Source organism: Trachemys scripta, chromosome 3 (genome assembly GCF_013100865.1).
Source record: "Trachemys scripta elegans isolate TJP31775 chromosome 3, CAS_Tse_1.0, whole genome shotgun sequence".
NCBI lineage: Eukaryota > Metazoa > Chordata > Testudines > Emydidae > Trachemys > Trachemys scripta.
In genome coordinates this window covers 159,661,013-159,686,724 of record NC_048300.1, presented here as the reverse complement: position 1 = coordinate 159,686,724, position 25,712 = coordinate 159,661,013, and the positions used below count along the sequence as shown (strand labels likewise).

The following is a 25,712-nucleotide window of genomic DNA, read 5'->3' as shown; positions in this document are numbered from 1 at the left end:
TTAATGGTTATATCAACCTATGAGAATGCACTTTCCTTTAGACAATAACTGAAGCACAAATGGAAATGTAGATTAAAATTGATTATTCAAATTGAGGCTTTCCACTTTGCGATATAAATCACAGATTTAAATTGGCCTTGATTTAAATCAATCCACCCTGAACTAACCTGCCACAAATTAAGCATCCATGTGGACCCTGCTGACAGGCACCAACAATTCCCTAGCATGCTTCGATCTACCCTGCTTTGAGCAGACTGAAGTACACTAATGAACTGCATCGGCAGGGTCCAGACAAACACTTAAGGTATGTCTACACTACAACAGAACACATGTGGCTAGCTAGTGTCAGCTGACACGGGATCATGAGTCTTGTGCTGCAGGCTATAAAACTGAAGTGTAAATGTCAGAGCCTGGGTGGGATCTTTCTCCCTTGTGGAGTCTCAGAGGCCAGATGCCAAACCAAGGCATCTACACTTCAATTTTATAGCCCCACAGCCCGAGTCAGCTGACACGAGCTAGCCATGGGTGTTTTATTGCGGGGCAGACACACCCTTAGTGCTGGGCAGGCTAGTGTGGGGTACGTTCATTCCCCATCTGCTTCAAACAAAATGGGTGTGTAGATAAGCCCATAGAAAGACTGACCCAGCCCCAAAGAGCTGCTACCTTTGCAGAAAGTTGTAAGTTCAATATTGCCAAATCCAAGTGCTCAAACACTGAGTCCCAGGAAGTTTGAGATTTTTCTCAATACTTTTAAGCCAAGAATTAAATAACTTCATGGTTCTTGTTTTCTCATTTTGGGGCCCAGTTTAGGGTATATTCAGATCACCTTTTCAAACTTTATTCTGCAACCACAAGGACTAGAAACTTCCATAAAAAAAGGTGAGATTCACACATTATTATTACTCTCCAGAAGCTAGGGCTTTATGCAAGATACCAAATATCATGGGACTCATAATAAAAGTCATATCATGTGACTCATAATAAAAGTCATAAGAGCTGGCAATACTAAGTGCTGTGTTTAGTTTAGAACAGCAAAGTAAAAAAATACCATTTGAAGTGTAAAATGTATGGGTGTGTGGAATTTTTAATAACTTCACAGACATTTTCAGTTAATTAGGAGCTGTTTCCTTGCAATGGGAGGCTTCCACAACATCACCCTCCCACCCCCGCCCCAACACCGTAAACAAACTAAAGGAACAAAGACAACCTCTCAATCAGAATTTTCACAGCAGAAAGGAAGAGCCAGAGACTCCATGGAGTCCACTACAACCTTCGCTATTGCTATCAACTTTACATGGAAGGTACTCAGATTCTACAGTGATGGACAGCAGCAGAAAACTAAACTGGCTGAAAGTCTGAAAGAATAGGATAGTATGGAGGGTTGGGGGAGAGGGAGTGGGGTGAGGAGAGAAGAAGGAAGATGCAACTTACTAGAACAAGTGAAAGCTCCAGTTCTAAAAACTTTTACAATGGCAAAATAGCCAGAAGAATAAAACCGAACTAGAAAGCACAGTACAGAGAAGGGGTCAAAAGATAATCAGCCTCCTAAATATAAAGGTAAAGGTAATGTTACTGGCCTCTTATTGTAAAGTAGCACTGCTGAAGTGTTTTACACTTCTAAAAGTCAAAGTACAATGCCTGAAATCTGCAAAAGATTTTATTATTGGCCATAGTCAGCTGTGCACAAAATGGTCTTTTTGCTAATGAGTCTGTAATTTGCCCACTGTTTACCTGCTGCTAAAGTAGTCTCTTCAGTTATTTAATATAGTTCTCAGATTTCAATGTTAGTGTTAACCCTCAGCAGCTGAGGGTGGAGGGAGGAAAAGAGACAGTGAAACCCCCACAACACGTTATTTTTTATTCACATGGCATATTTCCACGGTGATCGTTTGAAGCAATACAAATCACACACAGTCCCTAAGTAATGAACATTTTAAGAAAAGCCTTACCAGAGATGGTTAAATTCCATTGCTGGATGTCTGAGACTGGGTTACCAGATAGCAACTGTGAAAAAATGGGACAGGGTGTGGGGAATAATAGGCACCTATATAAGAAAAAGTCCCAAAAAACGGGACTGCCCCTTTAAAAACGGGACATCTGGTCACCCTATCTGAGACAGAAGTCTAATGGAACATTGCACACAAAGTTTGAAATACAGTAATAATAAAGAAGAGACAACCCAAGGGCAAGTGCTAAGAGCTAATCCCAAAACAGCTCTGGCAAGAGAACTTCTAAATCAGATGAAAAAAAAAAATCATCCCAGAAAGTGTCCTTGTTCTAAATGTTTACAGTTCCGTGTAAACTGTAAACTTTACAGAACTTTACTTTTAAATATTTAAACAAATCTTAACAGGTGGCAACATCTCTTTGTGCTTTTAACAGTACACCTCCAAAATAGGTGAGGACATTAACCCAACAAGGAGGCAAGTAGTAAGAAACCCTTCGGGGCTTGTCTACACTGGCAATTAACAGCGCTGCAACGTTCTCGCCCAGGGGTATGAAAAAACACCCCCCGAGTTCAGCAAGTTGCAGCGCTGTAAAGCGCCAGTGTAAACAGTGCCCCAGCACTGGGAGCTGCGCCTCTCGTTGAGGTGATTTTTTTTAAAGTGCTGGGAGAACTCTCTCCCAGCTCTGCACCGCGACCACACAAGGCACATTAAGGCAGTCTAGGTTAATGATCCCCACCTCTCAGCTGGGGAAAGACATCTCTCACCTCACCATGTTAAATAATGGTTTGCGGAATACTTCCCATGTGCACAAGAAAAAAGAGGCAGGTATTAGTTTTAAAAGGATCCCCCCCGGAATGATACCACACTGCTTTTGTAACCAATAACCTTTTGAAGCCCAGGACTTAAAGAGGGAAAACACAAAAGTCTTCTCACCATTCCTTGTATGACTCCAAAGAATTCTGTTCACCAAACTAAAATGGCAGGAGAAGACAAGAACATGATACATGCTCTCCCCTGCCCCAAGCCCAGCATGCTGGGCTGCAAAACATATTTCAAAATTGCAATGTTTGCTTAGAAGGCAAGTAGGAGCTGGAATTCCATTTTTGAAAAGGCAGCTTCTACTTCCCTTGTTGCAAAAACACCAAATGAATTTGTCCACTTTTAGTTACACTGTATTTTCTTTTCTCCATATCCCTCTCCACCCTATGACAGAAGAGTTGGAAGGAATCTCCAAGTCTTCCTCCCCTCCCTCCCCCCAAAAGAGTATAGCGCATGCGTGCGCGCACACACACACACACACACACACACACCCTCCATCAATCTTTCCTCACTGCTCTGGAGAGACCCACTATTAAAGTCCCTTTATAGCAGGATCTTCAGTATGTTCTTTTAATTGGACCATATACAGATGTAGAAGCCTGCTTGGGTTAAAGTGATTGATTAAAATAATTTTAGGTATATAGAAAAACATTAGTTTCTCCATTTTCCAGTACTATTTTTGATGGTTTGTACATTTCAATGCAATCTTCTTATAAACAATGTTACTGAAACAAGCAAGGGGCTTCTCCATCAGAATACAATCATTTTAAAATTAGATCAAAATTTTGGATCTACACAAATTACCAGTGCCCATATAAATGTCCTGGACACCCTCAAATACTGGTTTCCTGTGAATAATAAAAGTGAACAGAAAAGGTTATGCTGCAATATGTTTCTGATGCAACCACGCCAAAGGCGGTACAGAATAAGGCTAGGAACTTAACTTCCCAGAAGATAATCAACTGATGTGGAAAATCTTCTGTCATTAGATGCACCCCTAAGGCGCAGTACTCCCTAGTAGATCATCAATTTTATATTTGAAATCTCCATTTGCTCATCCTGTTAGCCATTACTTTGATCTAACAAGAAATTGATTCAGTTATATAACACCATCACTGGATAAACCACAATCAGCTTCTTATTCGGATATTTTTAAAGAAAAAAATTAAACAGAAGAGAAGCATATTAAAAGTTAATAATTAATAGCATTAACTGAATTCATATACAAAACTGGTTCACCATACTTCTATGTCAATCATTTCTTTATGCAAAAGGGCAGCAGAGATATGAGCGAGCTAAGTAATTTTAAAAACTGCACAGTGCTGAAGTATAGCAACGGTGGGTAACTAAGGAAAATAAAGTGTAGTTACTTTTCAATCCCATTCACAAAACAGAAGAGAAACTCATTCCACAGTAGAAAGTCTTCCTGCAGAAGTCTCATTTAACAAGTTAGCTTCTCTAATGTAACTTTTTTTGTTCCATTATCATCATGTAGTAGAATAAATGGGTACAAATGCAGGATGAACTAGCCTTGGTGTCAGTCTGCAGAAACAAAAAAATGTTTCATTCTGTTTTTCTATTATACAAATGAATTTCTTTTCAAACAGTCAGCTTTTGTTTCAGAGGGTCATGGGAACATTCTTCAAATTTCTTGCCAGTTACTATCCAAAATTAAACTCTGCTTCAACTGCTGCAGTTTAATTAAAAACAACAAACAAACAAAAAGTGGTTTACCAACACCTCAGAAGAACAACGAAAGTTTTCTGGAGAAATGAAGCAAGTTGTAAACACTCAATCTGTGCAATATTTAAGATCTTGTAACAGACATTTTCTAGCACTGGAAAATAAAGGTTGGTGCAACTCTGAGCATTTGCCTATATCTAGTGCTTATATTTGACAATTAGTGATATTCCAGAATCTAGGAAATGCAAAAGTCCCAAGCAAACCACATCTTGATGACACTTTCTAGAGCAGGGATCTCAAACATGCAGTGTGTGAGCCGGTTGTTTTATGTCAACAGGAGAGCTCTCACCAGTCAGCGTAGTGCAGCTACAGGAGCAATCTTACTGCGGCACAGCTGTATCAGTACAGCTGTGCCGCTGTAGGCTTATAAATGTAGACATGACCTCAGTATTTTTTATTTTACAGTTAATTTTTAGAGACAAGAAATTATTCAATAGGTATATGCAATAGATTTCCACAGCAAAGTTCCCTGGCATTCATATTAAGAGAGAGTGAATGTTCCCAATAAACATTGTGTCAAGTATCAGGGGGTAGCCGTGTTAGCCTGTATCTACAAAAACAACAAGGAGTCTGGTGGCACCTTAAAGACAACAGTTAGTCTTTAAGGTGCCACCAGACTCCTTCCCAATAAACATTGTTTATGTAGGCAAGGAATAACCACTAACACTATCCTCACAAAATTATACTGAGTCTAATTATTCAAATTATTGAACCAAGAATGATTACATCTTAGGTTACTGAATGGAGATCAAAGACCCAATGTACGTATATAATTAATCTATCAATATCAGGTTAGCCGTCACAGTACTGATGGGTGGCAAAGGCTCCCCAACTTTTCAAAAGAGACTATCATAAGGGAAAGACTGGTGAAACAGGTTGTCAATACTCCCAGAAGAGGCATTCCCAGAAGAGTTAAATAGTAAAACTTTAAAGAATTGATCTAGCAATTTTTTTTTTTTTAAATATCAGTATGGCTACTAACAGTATTTGTAGGAGATCTATCTAAACTAGACTGGAGCAGTGGACAGCATACCACAAATACTCTGTTCTCAGATTGTGCCTGTAAAGTGGGAAAATTGGCCAAAGACAGCAGCATTTGAAATAGTTATGATGTATTCACATATTTCTGAAAACTCTCAAGTGGGCTGTGAAACATCTGATTTAGTGTAAACAAATGCTTGGCAATATAAAACAAACATAAAGTCATTAAAGGAATCCACATACTGCTGGGTAAATAACCAAAGTCATTTAACAAACATGAAGATTCAAGTTAGCAAGAATGTGAAGATGGGAATGCATTGGGCAGTTGAAGAAGGCATTACACAGGATCCTGAATGGCATCAGAAGGGTATTATGATTTTGAAGCAACACCTGGGGTAGCACAGCCAGTTTTGGATGCATAGGGAAGAAGGCCCAGAAAGACTCTACTAGCTGAGCACCAGTTATGAGGAAAGGCTGAAGCACTTACCAGTCTGAAGACAGCTATGTGACTGTGGGGCGGAAGTAGTAATCTCCTTTAGTGTACTAAAGGAACAGTCTATATATGTTGCTAGTTTCCTCTTCCCATAGCAAAATTTTGTCATTACAGCCCAGACACAGGCAGTCAAATTTGGCTAGTGCAGTTCTCTCTTTATACGTGAACTCCGTGGTTCAGAACTATTCACTTTCTGTACCTTGAGTGGCAGTACTGTCATACTCTACAAATCCATTTCAGCCAGACAGGTTATAAATGGGACATGAGATAATGCAATCTAAACCCAACCTAGTCATTGACTTTTCAAAAGGAGACAAAACTTGGGACTCAAGCCATTTGAGATAGGGAAGGCCAAGGTCGTGACTGTCTCTACTGCTCTACCTACTGACAGAAGTGGCAATAGAATCAGCACCAGGCAGACTGCGTCAAACTCTATCCAATCAATAAGAGATAACATGTCAAGATGGAGGTTGTTCAGCAGGAAAGACTTGCAACAAACAGTTTGCAAGCCTTAACCAAATTGCTATGAGTATCCAAGTCTTTTCAGCCTTTTTTTTTTTTTTAATAAAACTTCCCTACAACAGTTAATGCTCCAAACCTCTTCTCCATTAGAAAGAATGAGCCAGATCCTCAGTTAGCATAAATCAATCAGCTGTAAGGAAGTTACAGGGTATGGCCCAATGTTTTTAAACACTCCTTCCCTACTACAACTCTTTTCTGCTTAAGGGCAGGTCTTCACTACGGGGGCGGGGGGGTCGATTTAAGATACGCAAATTCAGCTACGCTATTCGCGTAGCTGAATTCGACCTATCGGAGCCGACTTACCGCTGTGAGGACGGCAGCAAAATCGACCTCCGCGGCTCCCCGTCGACAGCACTTACTCCTACCTCCGCTGGTGGAGTAAGCGTGTCAATTCGGGGATCGATTGTCGTGTCCCGCTGAGACGCGATAATTCGATCCCCGAGAGATTGATTTCTACCCGCCGATTCAGGCGGGTAGTGTAGACCTAGCCTCAGTGAAATACTGATATCTGCTATAGGTCCTATGAAATTCACAGCACCCTGTACCAAGAGCATGCTCTTTCACCTAGGCTTTTTGTTTTAAATCTGGCATATTTCTGAAAGCAAGTCTTGGGTGATAAAGCTCCTTTCGTACAGTCTTCCAAATCTCTATGTTAATGAAGCAGACTACAGGTGAAAAGGGAGACTGTTTTGGATGTAGAGTCTTCTAAAATTTCATTCCATATCAGTATTTCCTTCAGCTTTTTACATCACAGATGGGGGACAGATGACACAACACTCCAAGGAGTTAATATTTAAATTATTTTCTTTTTGCTATATGCCACATTTTAATACGGCACTATGGATTTAATTCTCCATCCTGCAATTTTACATTCACACAACACATAATTTATGCTAGTACAGCCTTAAGCAAAAAGCACACTTCATGGGAAGTGTTTAGTGTCATAAGTGGTTCCTGTATAACCAGAAACAGAAAGCAATGTTAAATATATTTGTCATACTACAGATAATTTTAAGTATGGCTTGTCCCTCTTCTTTAGATAATGTATTATTCCAAAAAACATAACAAATGTTCCCATGGATCATATTTCTTTGGCCACCTTTCTATTGTTTTCATTTTTAAAGTTTATTAGCGTCTTTGGGCAGCATCCATCTTTAGAAAGTTAACCAGATTTTTTTTTTAAGCCTCTGACTTTCCAGTTCAGCAATAAAAATCTCTGTATAGGGAAAAGTTTCATTTTGAATGAACAAGTCAAGTCTTTGGGAGATTTCCCTATTAAAAAATACTTTGTCTCAGGCAGAAACCCCTTCCAAAAAAAAAAAAAAAAAAAAACACCCTTCAGTTTTGGCGATAGGTCCAAATCATGCAATTTCTGCAATGCATTCAGGGTGGAAAAAATGAAAAAAAAAGTACAATATGTCCAATAAAGCATTTTGTATTGTATTGTCTCATTCTATTGTCCTGTGTTATATTATAATCAGGATAAAATGTCACATCATATTTCTGAGAAGGGATTAAAGCTATTCTGCAATTTAATCCAAAAACAGATGACCACTTATGTGCCTTCATTCACATGCCAAATAAAAATGCAGGTGAAAGGTTACACAGTGATCAACAGTTGTTTTTGTACCCTGGCTTGTGTGCACAGACTTTATGAACAATCTGAATCAGCAGGGTTAACGTCAAACAATACACTTCTGCAACGACTCAAAGTGCAACTGGGTTTCTTCCAATCCATTTAGATACAGAATTTCACCTCCTCCTCATCTGTCCCTGACTAGGAACTACACTAAATGTGACAAAGTACTGTATCTTTTCCCAATTTTTTAATGTGATAAAGCAAGTTCTTTCCCACTATTTTGAATCAAAGTATGTATTTTTATGTCAAACATGCTGTATTCTAAACATTCTTGATCAGACTGTAATATAGTTGCTACTTCAGTCAGTGTTTCCACGTCCACAAATTGTGAACTCAATTATTTCTTAAATAGCTAAGTGCTAAATAGCTAATGTATTTTGGGCTGGATATGCCAAACATCAAGAATAAGGTCCCTGCTTTAAGTACTTATAAGCAGTGTCCTGTGTATTCTTCATTCTGCCGCAGTAAATAGACTTCCCCCTTTGCTGCAGAAGATTTCCAAAAGTAGATGCCTAAAGTTAGGCTCTTAAATCCTAGTTTAGGAATTAAATAAATCTACATTCGAGAGTCTTGAGTAGCCAGCCATTAACAAGATACGTCTATATTGCAGCTGGGGGCCTGCTTCCCAGTTTGGTTAGACAGACAGACAGACAGACATGCACTAGCCCTGCTCAATCTAGCACACTACAGGGGTAGTATGGGCAGTGGCTCTGGGTAGCTCTTCAAGTACATACCCAGCGGGTCTGGGCAGATTTGTACTCAAGTGGCTAGCCTAAGCTGCCCCCCTGTGCTACTCCCACCTACACTGCTATTTTTAGGGTCCCTCTGTCTGAGCTGGGAAGCACACTCCCAGCTGCAGCCTAGATGTACACTCAGTGACATCAGTGGGAGTGTCTGCGACTCAGCACTTTTTAAAAAGTCAGGCCACTTATTCAGTGCTTACAATGGGATTTGGGAACTTAACTATGGGCACCTGAGACAAATGTGGGAATTTTGGTGATATTTTAGGATTCCTGTGCATGCCTCAGTTTCCCTCTGGGCTTTGTATTGCTATGCGCTGAGTGTAAAGGGAAGAAACAAGGTGTTGGATTCAAATAGCCACATGGTTTGAGACCTGAGGAAAGCCTACATATGTGAATGGAAGATGAGGAAAAAAGACAATGGAAACACCAATGGCTGGAACATTCATACCTAGCAACCAACAGCCAAGAGGAAGGAGATTTCCCCATAGCTCTTGGCATGGAAGCAGAGCAAAGACCCTGAGCTGGAGAACAACAGGAAGAGCTGTGTTAAGTGTTGAGCTCACAGAGACACAGGACTCTCACCTGGGAGGGCCTAAAGAAAAAGAAATAGACTGAGGAAGGAAGTGGAGATGGTCCCTACAACAGCATAGCTCAAGTGAGCCCTGGGATTGGCCAGTCTAAACCCAGTCTTAACCTTTGCCGCTCTCTACTAACTTTAATTTTTTTAATCAATGGAGATATCCTATCTCCTAGAACTGGAAGGGACCTTGAAAGGTCATCAAGTCCAGCCCCTTGCCTTCATGAGCAGGACCAAGTACTGATTTTGCCCTAGATCCCTAAGTGGCCCTCTCCAGGATTGAACTCATAACCCTATGTTTAGCAGGCCAGTGCTCAAACCACTGAGCTGGACTTTCAAATTCTGTATGCCAGGTGACCAATAAACTGTTACCTTGTTTTGGTAAGACTGCCCTATCACTGCAAATACTCACTCAGAGCACTGTGCCCTGATGGGGTAAAGAACAAGCCTCCTGCAGGAGTCTGGCTTGGCTGGACTCTGCAGGGAGTCACAGAGAGAGACGGGGACCACAAGTGCCCGAAGACCATTTTAGAGTTGTGGAGGCCACAGGCCTGTCCCCTCTGGAACGATGTGCACCCTTGAGGTTCAGCACACCAAATGGGTCACTCACAAGGGACTGGTTACAGGCTGGGGAGTAGACCAGACCCTGTGAATCCATGATAGTGCCCAATTTTGAAAATGTTGGCCTGATTTTTTTAGGTGATGTTTTTAGTCCTCATGGTTACAAAGATAATCCTCAAAATACAAGTAAAGTAGAAACTGTTGTAGTTTTACCTTCTTGAGTTTGCAAACAGCCTGAAACAACAGCCAAGAGATGGGCTTCCCCATTTATTGCAACTGATTGTTAATGCTGAAACCTAAAAATACAAAATCAGCAGCATTAACTGTTTGCTGATGATTTTAGTAATATTACCAAGTCATCATACTTCCGCCCACAATCCTAAACTGCCTCTGCATGCCTTCCTAGAGGATACCAAGCCCCGCAACAGTCTCCAAGGCCTCCCACTTTCCCTCAACTTTTACAGTGTGGCTTTGCATTAGCAATAAAAAAAAATTGTCTGCATACTTAGAAATGAAAGTGTCACATCAAATAAGTGTAATATGTAAACAAACACCATAGGGAATATCATACTGATTTCATTATTTTCATATTTAAATTTAATGATAATTTATTTCTAAATTTTTATTCTGCCACCGAACATCTACCAAACTGCTTCAGAATTTTGGTCCACCTTTCATTGGTGATAAATTCTAAAATATGCTGATGGGTCATCATGGCATAACTTGAGAAAAAAAAATGCTCCTGAGCTTATATGCTGGGCTTCCCCACTAAATGAGACAAGAAGAGATAAAACACAGGGAACAAAAAGGTGGGTTCAAAGGCACATACTTTAAAGAAACCGAAGGAACAATTTATATGCTACTGGAAATGTAGGTAAAGAAAGGCAGGGGAAAGGAGTTAGACAGGTGCATATAATGGTTCCAGGGTTAAAAAGAGCCATTTTTAACCCTGGAGCCATTGTGGTAAAGAGCAAACATTTATACAGCATGAGCTCTGGGAACCTCCCACTTTGCATGGACCTAAATCCTGGACTCCAGTGCAAGCCTGAACATCTACACTGCAATTAAGCTTACCCCGAGCCCCACAAGCAAGGGTGCCAATTAGGAGGGGCAGGGGCAGGCGGAAGTCCTCCCCCCGAGTTTCATACAAGGGGTGTGTAAGCTCCCAGGTGGAGCCCTCAACTACAGCAAAGCATTAGTGTGAAATGTAAGGGTACGTTTTCACTAGCAATGTTAAAGCACTGCTGTGGCAGTGCTTTAACATGGCTGTGTAGTCATGGCTCTCCCAGCACTGGTGCACTGTCTACACTTGTCTGAAACTTGCAGCGCTCGTGGGGGGGAGGGACATTTTTTCACACCCCTGAGCGAGAAAGCTGCAGCACTGTAAACTGGCAGTGTAGACAAGGCCTAAGTTCTGCAGAGGAGAGGTGCCCCTGGGGCAGGGAGTCAGTATTTTGTTTATAAACAGAGGCAGGGTGATTAAGATAAGAAAGGGCTGGTGAGTAAATTAAGGATATGGAAGTTTAGCCTGTAAAAGGGGAATCCCTTTGTGCAGGGAGAAGTTGTTTTAGAGAGAGAACACTGGGGGGCGGGGAGGCTTAGAAAAAATACAGCAAAGCACTGAGCCTAGGTTACATTCAGAAAAGGGGAAGATTTGGGGGCATAGGTAAAAAGAAGGGGTCAAATTCAGGGAAGGGCTAGTAGTGTATAGAGAAGTTCCCACTCTCTGTGGTACTTATGTGACCCCCATCACCATGGTATGAGGCTGTGCCTCACAACGCCTAACCTAATTCTCCTCCCAGCCCCTTGGTGAGGTAGAGCAGTGCTATTATCCCCATTGTACAGATGGGGCACTGACACATACACAGACTAAAGGCCAGATTTTCAAAGGTATTTAGGCACTTAGTGAGATTTTCAAATGCACTTAGATGGTTTGGTGCTTTGTAAACCCCACTAGATATCTAGCTGCATCTTTGGGTGCCGAAAAACCTTTGAAATTCTGTCCTTAAAGCACTGGGCTGGGGTCAGACAGGAAGTCCATGGGGGGGGGGGGCGAGTAGAACCCAGGTCTTCCAGGGCTTGCTCCCTATCCTGAAGACCAGCCTCTCTCTCTCTCTGCGCTGTATGTTCGGGGGGGGGGGGGGGGAGAGAGGGAAGAGAGAGAGGGGAAAAAAAAAAAAAAAAAGTACTCATATAGGAGCAGAACCAAGGCAGCCAGTTCTGAACTCCAGCAAATGGTCCCAGGATGAATGTCATGGTTGACAGCATGAAAAGCAGCACAGAGGTTAGGAAGGATGGAGAATGAGAGGAAATCACTTAACTCCCAAGAGGTGGCAAGTTCTGCCCCATGCTGGGTTGTACAGCAATGGCTGCTGTGCAATTTTACATTTTAACTGAAAACCATTTTGCTCGGTCATTTTTTGTTCTGAGTTTGAGAAAAGGAAGGAATGAGAAAGTGTCATAAGTATCAGATGTATTTATGCCTCAAATTCTTAGGGTTTCAGCTGTATTCAGACCAATTCCAGAACAAAGAACAGAAACCGCATCCAGAGTCCATAAAGTCGACGATTATTGTTGTGATTTGCATTATTCACTGGACACCATCTGTGTGCTCAGCACCGTTCAGAATATACCAAAAAATCCATTCCCTGAGCCAATGTATAGAAGATGTGTAACTCTGGTTAAGATGGCTCAGATATTTAAGTATGAAGTGTATAGTTATTCACCAAACGTTATCACATGGTCACTGGGATGTTTATATCTAGACGTGGAGGCACTGATGGAAATAGAAGTTTTAGTTGATTAAGGACTAGAAGATTTGACCCTCCAACTTTCTTTCTAAAGGAGGAGCTGCCCAGAGCTCCCGTGCTTGTTTATTTTCCTTTCCTGCCTGCAGTGGCCCGATATACCTCAGAAGTGTCAGTTTTTTTCTCAACTTTAAAATATAGAATTTTCTTGGTGTTTGGTTTTAAATATTCTCCTGTGAGAACTGCAACTCAAATCGCTGTAGTGCTGTGTTTAAGAACCTTCTGGAAAGTAACTAGCCTTCAAACAGAAGTGCAGTGTTGCCAACTCTCATAATTTTGTCATGAGTCTCATAATAATTGTTTTCCTTGAAGCTCCAGTTCCTGAAGTCAAGTGGATATGTGATGATTTCAGCCTTCATTCTTAAAGAAAAATGAAGTTTCTAGTCCTCGTGCCTGTGGGGAAAGCTCCAAAATGTGATCCCAGTGCACTCTAAAGGCTCAAAACGCAGAAGACAAATAAAAAGAACCCCAAATCTGTTATATAATTTACATAATTTAATGATTTTAAAGCTAATCTCATGATTTTTGGTGAGCCTGAGTCATGATTTTTGAACATTTGGGATTGGCAATACTGTGAAAATGACATGAAAGTGTCAGTTTCACTCCTGTTTAAGGTTAGTTTCTAGTCTATTATTTGTAGTGAGATGACACATCTAGAGCCCCAGGCAGGTGCGGTATAAACACACGAGGCCTTGCCCTAGTAGGATGTTTCCAAATTTAAATGATCTATTCCAAGCTTGGTGAACTGTAAAAAAGTGATAGAAAGTCATCTAGATTTTTCTACAATTGTTTCAATTGTTGTATTCAAGAGTTAGTAACAAAGAATATACATTACAATTTTAATTGTAACCAGTGTTACTTAAGTGACTTGACACAAGATATGAGAACATGTTCGTATTAGAGTTCAGTGGATCTAATATTTATTAAATCCTCTTTTTTTTAAATATAGGAAGTAGATACAGTGCTCCTATCAGCTAATTTCTAAGTTATCTGCAAAAAAAAAAAAAAAAAAAAAAAAAAAAACCTAGAGTTTTCAGGTGCTCAAGTAGCCCTTGGAATCACAATAAAAAGTTGACCCTCCCCCTCCAATCTGAAATAGCGCCCCTGCCCACAAGCTGGAGTCAGCTGGCATCAGCCAGCCGTGGGTGTCTAATTGCAGTGTAGACCTATCCAAAATTCTATAGGCCTTGCAGGGTAACTGGAAAGTACAAGAACACTGAAACTGTATAAGAAAGATGCATTTCCCCCGCCCCCCTTCAAGCTGAAAATTAGTTATCATGACATTATCTTATATTTCAGTCTCTTGATACAGACAATGATAGCTCAGTGGTTTGAGCACTGGCCTGCTAAACCCAGGTTTGTGAGTTCAATCCTTAAGGGGGCCATTTAGGGAACTGGGGTAAAAAGAATTGTCTGGGGGAAAAGTCCTGCTTTGAGCAAGGGGTTGTACTAGATGACCTCCTGAGGTCCCTTCCAACCCAGATATTCTATGATTTCTTTGTGATAAGTATCTTAAGCCTGAAGAAGAAAACTAGGGACGATAGCCAAGAACAAGGAACACCTAGTACTAAATAAAATACATTAATAGGAACACTGAGACAAGGCAACAAAGCAGAACAATCTACAAGTCTCCTCACTAGAGAGATGTACCCAGTCTAAGGGATACTCTCTCACTAAAAGGGGGGAAGGTTAGAAACCACTGCAGATCTATTTAGAAAATACTACCCCTGTACCTTGATATAACGCTGTCTTCGGGAGCCAAAAAAAATCTTACTGCGTTATAGGTGAAACTGCGTTATATCGAACTTGCTTTGATCCAGAGTGTGCAGCCCCGCCCCCCCAGAGCATGCTTTACCATGTTATATCGGGTCACATTATATCGGGGTGGAGGTGTATGAGGAAGAATTCAGGGATCCCTGAGAGTTCCCCTTCTGCCTTCAGGAACAACTCCCTACTAGTTTACTAGATACTTACTAGCCAGAGGCTATAAAAGATTAGCCCCTGGGAGAAGTAAAAGCAACCTCCAAGTGCCAGGGATTTTGACTTCTCACCAGGGTGTTGTCCACAGATAGTAGGGCCTCATTTTAGTTTAGCAGTTTAACAATTAAAGTTGTACGATAAAGTTTTCAAAGTGCTATATATGAGGAAGTGGAGGGGAAGGGATTGAGAGAGTTTGGGAGCTGGTGGCAGAGAGAGTGGAAGGTTCTGATAGGATAAATTAGGGTACTGAGAAAGAAAGAAAGAAGCCAGGAAAGGAAAGAAAAGAAGATAAAACAAGTGCAAGAGAAGCATGGTAACTAACATTCTTTAAATGCATAATAGAAAGTTGACAGTTACTATAATTAAATACAGTACAAGATAGACAGCAGGCAACAGTTTATTCCTTTAAACACCAAGGGCATGACCTTGAGGGTGTGGCCCAGCAGATATTTTTCACCCCCCTCATCTGCTAGCCTGAAAATTAAGATATTAGGTAAATTGTCTTCTTAGAGTAAGTTTTTTAAAGTAGGAACAGGTCTATCTTTGTACAGTCCCTATCACAACAGAGCCCTTTTCTTGATGGGAATGTCTGGATACTACCATAATAAAAATGGGTAAGTATTTTCCTGGGGTGATGCCTGATTTTAAGACAGACTAACACCTTTAAGATCAAAAGGATCACAGACAATAACTGATGGGGCAAGAGAGAGGACAAAAGACAGCGCGAGTCTGACATATTTGGTCAGAAGGGACGCCAAAACGCTAGTCTAGACGCAATAAATTGATCCCTGAGCGCTCTCCCGTCAACTCCTGTACTCCAGCTCGGCAAGAGGTGCAGGCAGAGTCGATAGGGGAGCAGCAGCAGTCGACTCACCATAGTGAAGATACCACAGTACGTAGATCTAAGTATGTCGACTTCAGCTAGGTTATCCATGTAGCTGAAGTTGCGTAACTTACATCCCTACCCGGCCCCCCCGCAGCGTATACCAGGCCAAAGTATATCATTTTTATCTAGCTCTGCTTTTTTCTGAGTGTAAGACTTGATATGTTTTGCAAACAGGTTTAATCTCTTGCTCTCTCTTTTTTAAATACAGTAGACCACTTAAATATCAGATTATTTGTGAATTTCCACGCAAAACATCTCAACCTTCAACCTCTGCCAAGAGATATAGTGAAGAAGGGTGTCCTGGAGTCTGCATCGACTGGGATTCTTGCTAAAAAATGCACAGGCTAAGCAGCCCTCTTCCACAAGGCACTTAGTTCCATGGCTGAAATCCACAGGTATGCATGGAAAACACTTATTGAGAAGAGAGTTTAAAGGTCCAATCACCTGGCCACTCCTAAAGTACTGAGAGAATTCATGTATGGTGAAAGGTATGCTGTGTTCTACATGGCAGTTTCCAGCTCCACTGTTGTACTCTCCCTACAAGCAAGGAACTCCCACTACCATCAAAGGGAGTTCTGGGCCTCCCAGGAAATCTACATAGAACAGCAGCCCTGAAAACTGTCATACAAGAGGAGAATTTTGCCCTTTGTCCATAAGAAATCTACATCTTTGATTGCCTAATGTACTGGATTTCAGATGTAAGAATTAAAATTGGAGAAGCGGGGTGAGGGGGCATTAGTCCTACACAATGCCAAAAGAAGTTTGAACCCTATGAATATCATAAGGCAGAAATGTACTGTCTAACAGCTGTAAAAGGACACTCATTGCCAGTATACCCTTCTATTACTGCACAAATACTGCTGTTGCAGCTTTTGAATGGCATCTTGCCAAGTCTGAAACAGAAATGTGAAAGAAAAAAAAAAATCTTAGCAAGTGACATTCAAGTACAAAACAGAACCTACAGGAATTAGCTTGGATTTCAGGTGTTGCCTTGCTCATGGCTTTTGATTTATTAGTTTAAAGTATGCACATTCTGTTTGGTCAGAGAATAAGAGCCATTACACTGCTATTGGACAAGTCAAATACTGTGCCTGGCAAGAGTACTCTGAGGATAGCTATCCAATAAACAGGATTAGTTAAAAAGAGATTATCCAGGGATCATACGGTGACTAGATACCGTAATCCAATAAAAAGCAGGGAAACAAATAGGAAGAGGCATGGAAGGAAGTTGAGGGTGACAGAGCAGGGAGGAGGTTGATTGTGTGTGTTCACTGAGGGATATATAGCAAGTTACAGCATCACAGATGGTAATGTTTGAGGGACCACTTGTAGCTGGGGATACAGGAGGACACTCTGAAAGCCTAAATTAAAAATGTCTTTAATATTCCAACATTGTGGTCTTGTAAAATAGCTACTTAATACCATATGATCAGGGCTGCACCATTGCTTGCTAAGCTTGATTCTAAGATGTTGACATTGTGCCAATGGACACTGTTCACTATAGACCCTTGAACAATGGAGGAAAGTATTCTCATATATCCTTGTGCTGTCAAAAAAAGCAGAATGAATGCCTCAGCCAACCCCAGACAAAACATGATGGAATTATTGTGGGAGAGGGAAGGGAAGAAGAAAATGGAATTAGGACTCCAGTAACAGTCTTTATGTCATCGCCATATGCTGCTCAAAACATAACCCTAGAGCTGGAAGTTTAGTTAAAACAAACAACTTAAAAAAAAAAGTGCCAAAAATTTGCTTACCATTTTGAAAAATGGTAAGCACACTTCTGTAATAATGTGCCCTGTCATGATCTCTTTTCCAGAAAGGTACAGGAGAAATCAAACCTATCTGCAGAAGGGCAATGATAGGTATACCACAACTGGCACGCACTATCAAAAACTAAGATTGTTTAAGCCAGTAAAGTGGTTAAAAAAAAGCAAGAAGGGACTTGACTGTGGAATTCATTCAAAGTTATAAAGGCCAAAATGAATGAGCATTTCCTCCCTTTTTGTTTTCTTCATCAAGTGTCCTCAAATTATGTAAATGTTTGGTCGAAGTTTGGAACCAAGAAAGAGAAATGCCTCTTGGAGCAGCATGTAGTCAGCTTGTGAAATTTACTGCCACAGAAGTTCAGAGTCCAGGACTATGGTTGAATTTAAGGCGCGCTAAATACTTTTATCACCAACATTTGTTGCTATGCAAGATAATAAAATAGCCTGATTTCATACTACCAGGTGTAGGGTGATCACCTGTGGGGACCAGGAATTCTCACCCATATGTTTTCTCCCTTTACCACTGTAAAACTGGCTACAGTTATTGGGGTCTTCACCTTTACCAAAAGCACATGATATTAGTTTCTCACTTCTTGAAGAAGCCAAACTAAACAGACAAATAGTTTGATTTGACATGGGATTTTCCATTTCAAAATTCTGAATTCAGTCAGTTACCCCAGTGAAAGCTGTCCACCTAACAGTGGAGTAACTACAGAAATATTTTCATCTGTAAATCTCCTTATGCAGACAATGGCTGTGCCTTTGAGATAATGTTTCATCAGAGACCTCTGCTCCAGGATGCATCAAACACTGCAACTTCTTGTATTCTGCAGTAATCATACAGGTTATTTTTCTCCACAGGCAGGAGACAGCATGAATCAACTTGTTGGAAAAACTGACTCAACTCAACACAACTTGGGGAAATGCTTAGTGCAATCATATCAAAACTTTAAATGTACAATTTGTAGTAAAGACCACTGAGGAACTTGCTCTGCTTAAAAGTTACCTAGAGTTTCCTAAAGACTTATCAGCCTGTTACATTCTCCACCTAAGTTTTCCATTTCTCTCCCTCCCCATCTCACTCCCGGGGTGCATGAGTTTAATAGAAGCTTAAAGTTACATTTGTAATAGATTTTTGGATCAAGTTGTTGGGGGGAGGCTTTCAATGAAAATGTGGGTGTACAAAATGAAGTATACAGTCACCACATTTTAACATTTGCCAAGCTTTTGAAAACTTAACAGCCCCTTCAAAAAAACAACTAGTCATACACATACCCTGCAACCATGCCAGGTGGTGTATAAATTAAGATGTCAGCTTTTAACATTTTCCAAGCTCCCTCAGCTAGTTTTTTATGCCCCACACTTCGGAAAAATGCTGCTTTATGGGAAAACCCTGAACTTGCAAATGTGCTGCAGCCCTCCTGTGACCCCTAGAAGTTAGGATTTCATATACAGGGTGGGCATTCACAGAGGTCCACTGGTGAAGCCTCTGGCACTAAACAAGGGTAATTTTCTGGTTTCCCCAAAATTTAGTTTCTGCAAGCTGAAATGCAGCAGTTTACCTTTCCTTTCAGTATGTGGGGACAAATACTTTGGTACAGTGAATAATTTCTGTCTTCATCATGCAACACCACAAAACAGACAAGAATTTCAAAAGAATCCAGATATTCAAAAAGCACTACGAAGTTATCATTTCTATTCAAAAGAGTGTCATATTTGTACAAAGAAGCCAATTATACTGAAACCCAAGTTTTAAAGTTTGGATAGACAAAGTTTTACTATTTTAATGCATCTACCCCAAAATGCAATGATTTATGGGATAAACACTGTCCTTTGGTATAGAAGAGTCTGCTCCAAAAAGGAAGACACTAAAGACTAACCAGCCATCTAAAAAGCAGAAGACAGAGCTCAACTCATCTTATAGCTATTCTGTGTTCTGAAAAGCAGTCTTCATGCTTCAGAACAAGGTACCCCAGGCTAAAACACCTCTCTGAAGCTTTGCTACATAGATTTTAGGGCTTGTCTGTAATTACCTGGGGAACTGACGCAGAGAGATTGATCCATCAGAGGTCAATTTAGCCAGTCTAGTGAAGACCCACTAAATCAACCACCAATTGCTCCCCGATCGACTCCGGTACTCCACCAGAACGAGAAGCATAAGGTAAGTCAACGGGTGAGTTTCTCCCATCAACCCAGCATGTTGTAGACACCACAATAAGTCAACCTAAGGTAAGTCGACTCCAGCTACATTATTCACATAGCTGGAGTTGCTTAACTTAGGTCGACTTAGCCCCATAGTGTAGACCTGCCCTAAGGTTCCACACCCACTAGTCTGACATTAAGAGATAATGAGATTGTGTCTATGCTGCAGGGACTACAGCATCATAGTTATGGCACCATGGCTATGCAGTCATAGCCCTGGAACATAGACATGGCTTACAGCGATGTAAGGGGTTTTTCCTGTCACTGTAAAACCACTGCCTCTCTGAGTGATGGTGGCTAGGTCGAAGCATTCTTCCATCGACCTAGTTGTGTTTACACCAGGGATAAGGCTAACATAGCTATGGCTCTCAGGGATACAGATTTTTTACACCCCTGAGCAGTGGCGTTCGGACAGTTTTTATAGTGGGGGTGCTGAAAGTCATTGAACAAAACTATAAACCCTGTATATGATGCAAACTACTTCAAGGCAAGGGGTACTGCCACACCCCCAGCATCCCTGTCCCTGAGTCCTATAGCTATATCAACCTAAGTTTTAAGCAAAGACCAAGTCTGACACCATAGGAAAAAGGAGGTTTAATATACATTGGACAAATGCCGGATGTCTGTATAATCAGAAAGCAGAATTACTTACATTAGCTGCTGTTTAATAGTGTGTAACAGATGTACGTTATACACATATCTTTACAAATATGGATGATCGTGTGAGAACTGTAAAATTGTGAAAGCAAAAATGTTAAAAATGGCAAAAAACACACTGAATGTCAAGTAGAATTTATAAATAAATATAGTCCCAAAATCAGAACTAAGAAGGTGAACTGAAAGAGGAAAAAAAGGCCAAACGTGGAGTATTCAGAAGACTAAGGAAACTGCTGATCTGTTAAAAAGGTATTTCACTTTGCTTCTGTCTGAAACAGGGAGACAAGAAAGATGGATCTGACTCAGGAATCATATTTTTGACAATACAGGAATAAATGTTAAGGAACAGGAGAATATTAGCTGTGAAAAGGCCAAATATATTGTAAGACTTCTCAAAGAAAGCTGCTTCCAATGTTTTGGCACAACCTAAAACACAGTGTACCACAGTCCAAGAAAAACACAACTGATAAAAGTTAAAGTATATAGAAAAAAAATAGAAATTTAAATACAGGGATTCAGCCAAATGACTAAATAGATTCATGGATTCCCAGGCCAGAAAGGACCATTATGATCATCTAGTCTGACTTCCTCTATTACATGGGCCACAGAACTGTGCAAAGTAATTCCAAGAACATATCTTTTAGAAAACATCCAATCTTCAGTGAAGGAGAATCCACCACAATCCTTGGTAAATTGTTCCAACAGTTAATTACTCTCACCATTAAAAATTTACACCTTATTTCCAGGCTGAATTAGTCTAGCTTAAACTTCTAGTCATTGTATTGTTTTACACCTGTCTCTGCTAGATTGATGAGCCCATTATTAACTATTTGTTCCCCACTTAGGTACTTATAGACTACAATAAAGCCACCCCTTAACATTCACTTTGTTAATCTAAACAGAACGAACTCTGAGTCTAGCATTATAAGATATGTTTTCTAACCCTTTAATCATTCTTGTGGCTCTTCTCAGAGCCCTCTCCAATTTATCAGCATCCTTCTTGAATTGAGGACACCAGAACTGGACACAGTACTCCAGCTGCAGTCAGACCAGTGCCAAATATAGAGGTAAAATAACCTCACTGCTCCTAGACCAGATTCCGGTTTCTGCATTCCAAGATCACATGGCTTTTTTAGCCACAGCGTCACACTAGAGGCTCATGTTCAGTGATTATCCACCGGGACCCTCAAATCTTTTTCAGAGTCCCTGCTTCCCAGAGTAGAGACCCACATTGTACAAGTATGGCCTACATTCTTTGCAGCTGGATGTATACATTTACATTTAGCCATATTAAAACACATTATTTGCTTGCACTCAGTTGGAGTCAGTGAAGATAGCTTCTTGCCTCTTTCAGACTAACCAGAAAGTGAAGATCCTGGAGGAAAGGGGTTGTATTTAGAGGAGTTAGCTTTGAGTCTCATAATACATTACACTTAAAATGATAATTGACATCCATGGCAATGATTTGAGCCAAACTATAAAAATAGCAATCTACAGAAGACCAAATTCAATAGGGAGTCTGAGGTATTGTCATGATAATACCAAGCATCATAGCTCTCTGCTCAGACCAAAATCATTAATCTTATATACAAAAATCGTTTATGTATCCATACAAATTTTATTCATGTCTATTGTAGCAATGGAAAAATAGGGCTTGTCTTCACATACAGCGCTGTCCAGGGAAGTGATCTTGCATCCTTTTCTTCTTCCCTGAGTAATCTTACCTTCTGTTCCTTCCACCAGTCTCTTTCTTTCCAGCAACAGAGTGAGCAAGTGAGTTAGTGTAAACAAATTATGCTGTGCAACTTTAGCTATGGTCTTGCAACTGCTCCATGATTGTATTTATAAATTAATTATCAAGTGAATGGATTAGAGTAGACATAAGCCAACTAGACAGCTGATTTTAGGCAGAGTTATAGAAAAACCCCTTGGAAAAAATGCTAATGTTTCTCTTCACACACACCTCTACACTGAAACCACCCTGTAATGGGAAACTGAGAAATCAGTGGAAGGATAAAAAATTAACACAAGCTATGTTTGTTCTATAAGGCATTGTCAGCCCTAAGACAGAGTGCCATGTTCTTGCTTTGGTTTCTGTTTCAAAGCATGATTATTATTGCCCTTGAAAGGACAAAACAAAGGGCAATGAAGATATAGCTTTCAGGAATTTGTCACAAAGGCTAAAAGATTTAGGCTTTATCTTGCTCAGGAGGCAGTTCTGAAGATTTCAGAATTATATAGGTAGTTGGTGAAGGGTTCAAAAGTCAGGACAATGCTCTTTTCACAATAACTTAACACGGTGTGTAGCCTCAGGGATGCAGTTGACTCTAAACATTGTTTTTGCCCACACAGTATAGTTAGTATTCCAGAAGTAAAGGTAGCAGTTAATGTTTTACCCTTTCATTGACTTAGGCTGAAACATGCTTGTCTTCCTATAACCTGATCATCCTGGTTATCTACAGTATAGATACAGCTTCCTAGACACACATGTATAGCCAGCTTCACCAGGAACACTTCTTCCCAGCTCGGTGTGGTAGGGCATGCCAGAGTGCGTTGCTTCAGGGGCTCCTGGTGCTGCTCTCTGTGTGCATTTCCCATGTAGAGAGATTACACGAGAACTGCCCAGATTTTCTGAGAATGTATGGACACATCAGTAGGCAGCGTGGTGGGCATGGATGCATAAATGTGATTGTTGTGAAAAGAGAAGCTGTGCGGGCACAGCTCAGCCTTGTTTGTTGTAGCTGATTCAAATTATGATGTCATGAATGGATTATGAAGCTTGGTTACAGTTGCTGTGTAGACAGGCTTTAAAGAATAAGGGAAAGTGAGAAAATTAATCAGAATTATCACTAAAATAATGAACATGAAAGACACTGTCAAAGCCAATAGAGCAGATCATGTAAATAAGTGTATGGCTAGACATTTTTTATAGGCAGAAAAGTGATGAAAGAGTGACAAAGAAGGAAAATGGTGGACACAAACCTAAAGTTGATAGGCTTGTTGGTCAGTGTTAGTTTCCTGGCCAGAAAAAAATATATTTTTGATGTGAACAAGAAATTCTGATCACTGTAACAAACAGAGCTGCCTTTCCTATAATCAGGAACTGATGGATGCAATGAACTGTGCTCCTCACATGACAAGTAAAGCTTAGCAGAAACTAAAAAGCCATTGTACAAGTATGGACTGATGGACAGATCTGCTGCCCTAGTCTGAGACAAACAATTCAGAGCTGGTGCCAGCAAGCAGCATTTGTGGGCAGGAAAGAATAAATGTTATAAGCCTGTGGTTCAAGAAAAAAAATACACAATTAGACTTTCATGGTAAACATCTGCTACTTAAAGATTCACTTGTAACACTTTAAATATAATATAAAAAGTAATATGAAATGTAACATAACATTTAAAGTGGAAGCAAAGAAAAGCCACTTATCTCATCAATATTTTACTGAAATGAATGGCATAAATCCAAGTAATAGTGTAAGTTATATAAAATTAAATGTTTACTTCCTCATCTCAGTACATGCCAGTTTGGGTTAAACCCTTCAAAGCATCACCATCAGCAACATCCATAAGAACTGTGACACTAACAAAAGAAGTCTCCCATGCCATATATTCCTCGACAGCCAGAGCATCATTTGAGCTGAAGTTTATCGCCTTAATTCTACAACAGGAGTCCTAACCCTCTGGGTAGAGAGCAAGAGGAGTTATTCTTCCAACCACAGAGTGCTACTTTTCTCCTCAAGGTAGTGAGCAGAAGAGAGGGGAGTGGAGATCCTTTGAGGTAACAATAGAATTAGCATCTCATTTAAATCATTGCAAAAGTGGCACAAAGGGTACAAGGATGTGGCTGGATTTTAGATCATAGGAGGAAAAATTTAAGACTCCTGATCTATAGTTTGATATTACATAAAAACAACAAGCCAGCTTCATTTACTGCAAGCTTTACTGTAACCTGACAAACCAAACCAACAAACAATATCCCCATCTGTTGGACACGTTTTTGGTGTAGTAATTTAAACTAAAGGTTAATAAATCCAGAGAAGCTAGAGGTCCATGCAAGAGGTTTGTATTCCTACCAACTAGAAATGTGATGTGTCATTGAAGTAGCTACCATTAATGAAACATAGCCACTGAGGTAAAAGTTCTGTTTTAGTAAAAAGCATACACAATCCCGAGATGCAGTGGAGTGGATGCAGTGCCCGGATTGACTGACTGTTGTTTTAACTTGCAATACTGAGCTCAAGAGAAACAGTCCGATTCAATTTTAACTGGAGGTAGCAATTCTAGATAACTAGAACTCTAAGCTTGGAGGACTGGTAATGGAGATGGTGACACTTCTGTTTTTCTCTCTAAATGCCTTGGAACTTTGTGTTTCATACAAGTTAACCATCTTAAGAAAATACAAATAAATTCTCTAATATACACCAAAGTACACTGGAGAAGCTTTCAGAACACATTTACTTTGAACTAGTCTGTTCTTGTTCTCCTATTTTACACACAATCAGAGAAACCAAGAGAATGTATTTAAGAGAGTTAATTTCACTAATTAAACAGAGATTCTACTTGTGTAAATCTGTAGGTCACAAGGCCTATTCAATTTATCTTTAAAACAGATTTCAAGGAAGTGTTTATTTTCATTGTAAGAATCAAAACATGGGGAGCTACTACAAAGTTTTATCAACAATCTTAGGTGCATTTAAAAACACGGAAATATATCGTTTACACTGATCAATGCTAGTGAACCTTAGAGAAGGCAATCTAGACAACTCCCTTCCCTTCCTCTTGGATAAGTCATTCCACTAAGCATATTCCTGAAGTAGTCCAGTATTTAGTTGAACCATTTTTAAGTCCTTTCATCGAGATGATTTGAACACAAAAACAATTTTAAATTTTGAAAACATAACTAGTTGATTATTCTTTAAATATAGGCATTGACTACTGTTATTTTATTATGGCAATTATTTCCAGAGCTAAAATGCTGGATTCTACATGATAAAGTTTGCAAGAACCTGCAGGGTAAAGGGATTTTGTAGGTTTTCAACAAGCTAGTTGAGAAGCCCGAAGCAAACAGGGAAATTTATCACATGCTATAAAATGATATATTTTACAATGACCATCATCATGTAAAATGGAGACAATGCGGTCACAGTTCAGGCAACTGTACATGCGTTTCCCCTCAAAGGTCCAGCAAGGGCACCCACTGGCTCCCCAGCCATTGACTTTCTGTGTGAGGACCTGCATCTCTCTCCCTTCTGACTGGGTAAATGGAGATATCCTATCTCCTAGAACTGGAAGGGACCTTGAAAGGTCATTGAGTCCAGCCCCGCTGCCTTCACTAGCAGGACCAAGTACTGATTTTGCCCCAGATCCCTAAGTGGCCCCCTC

At 40.3% G+C, this 25,712-nt stretch overlaps 1 protein-coding gene across 2 annotated transcripts in view; it reads right to left on the bottom strand.

Annotated features, from left to right (window-relative positions):
- ELOVL5 (ELOVL fatty acid elongase 5) overlaps positions 1 to 25,712 on the bottom strand; it is a 54,329-nt gene that overhangs the window by 20,579 nt on the left and 8,038 nt on the right. Inside the window, exon 1 of one of the 2 annotated variants that reach the window (XM_034766333.1) lies at positions 5,980 to 6,179. The exons of the other annotated variant lie outside the window; for it this stretch is intronic. Within the exon in view, the coding sequence (XP_034622224.1) occupies positions 5,980 to 6,094 (115 nt within the window). The 5' untranslated portion in view covers positions 6,095 to 6,179. Of the gene's footprint in view, positions 1 to 5,979; positions 6,180 to 25,712 lie in introns of those variants that run through there. 2 annotated transcript variants of the gene reach the window in all.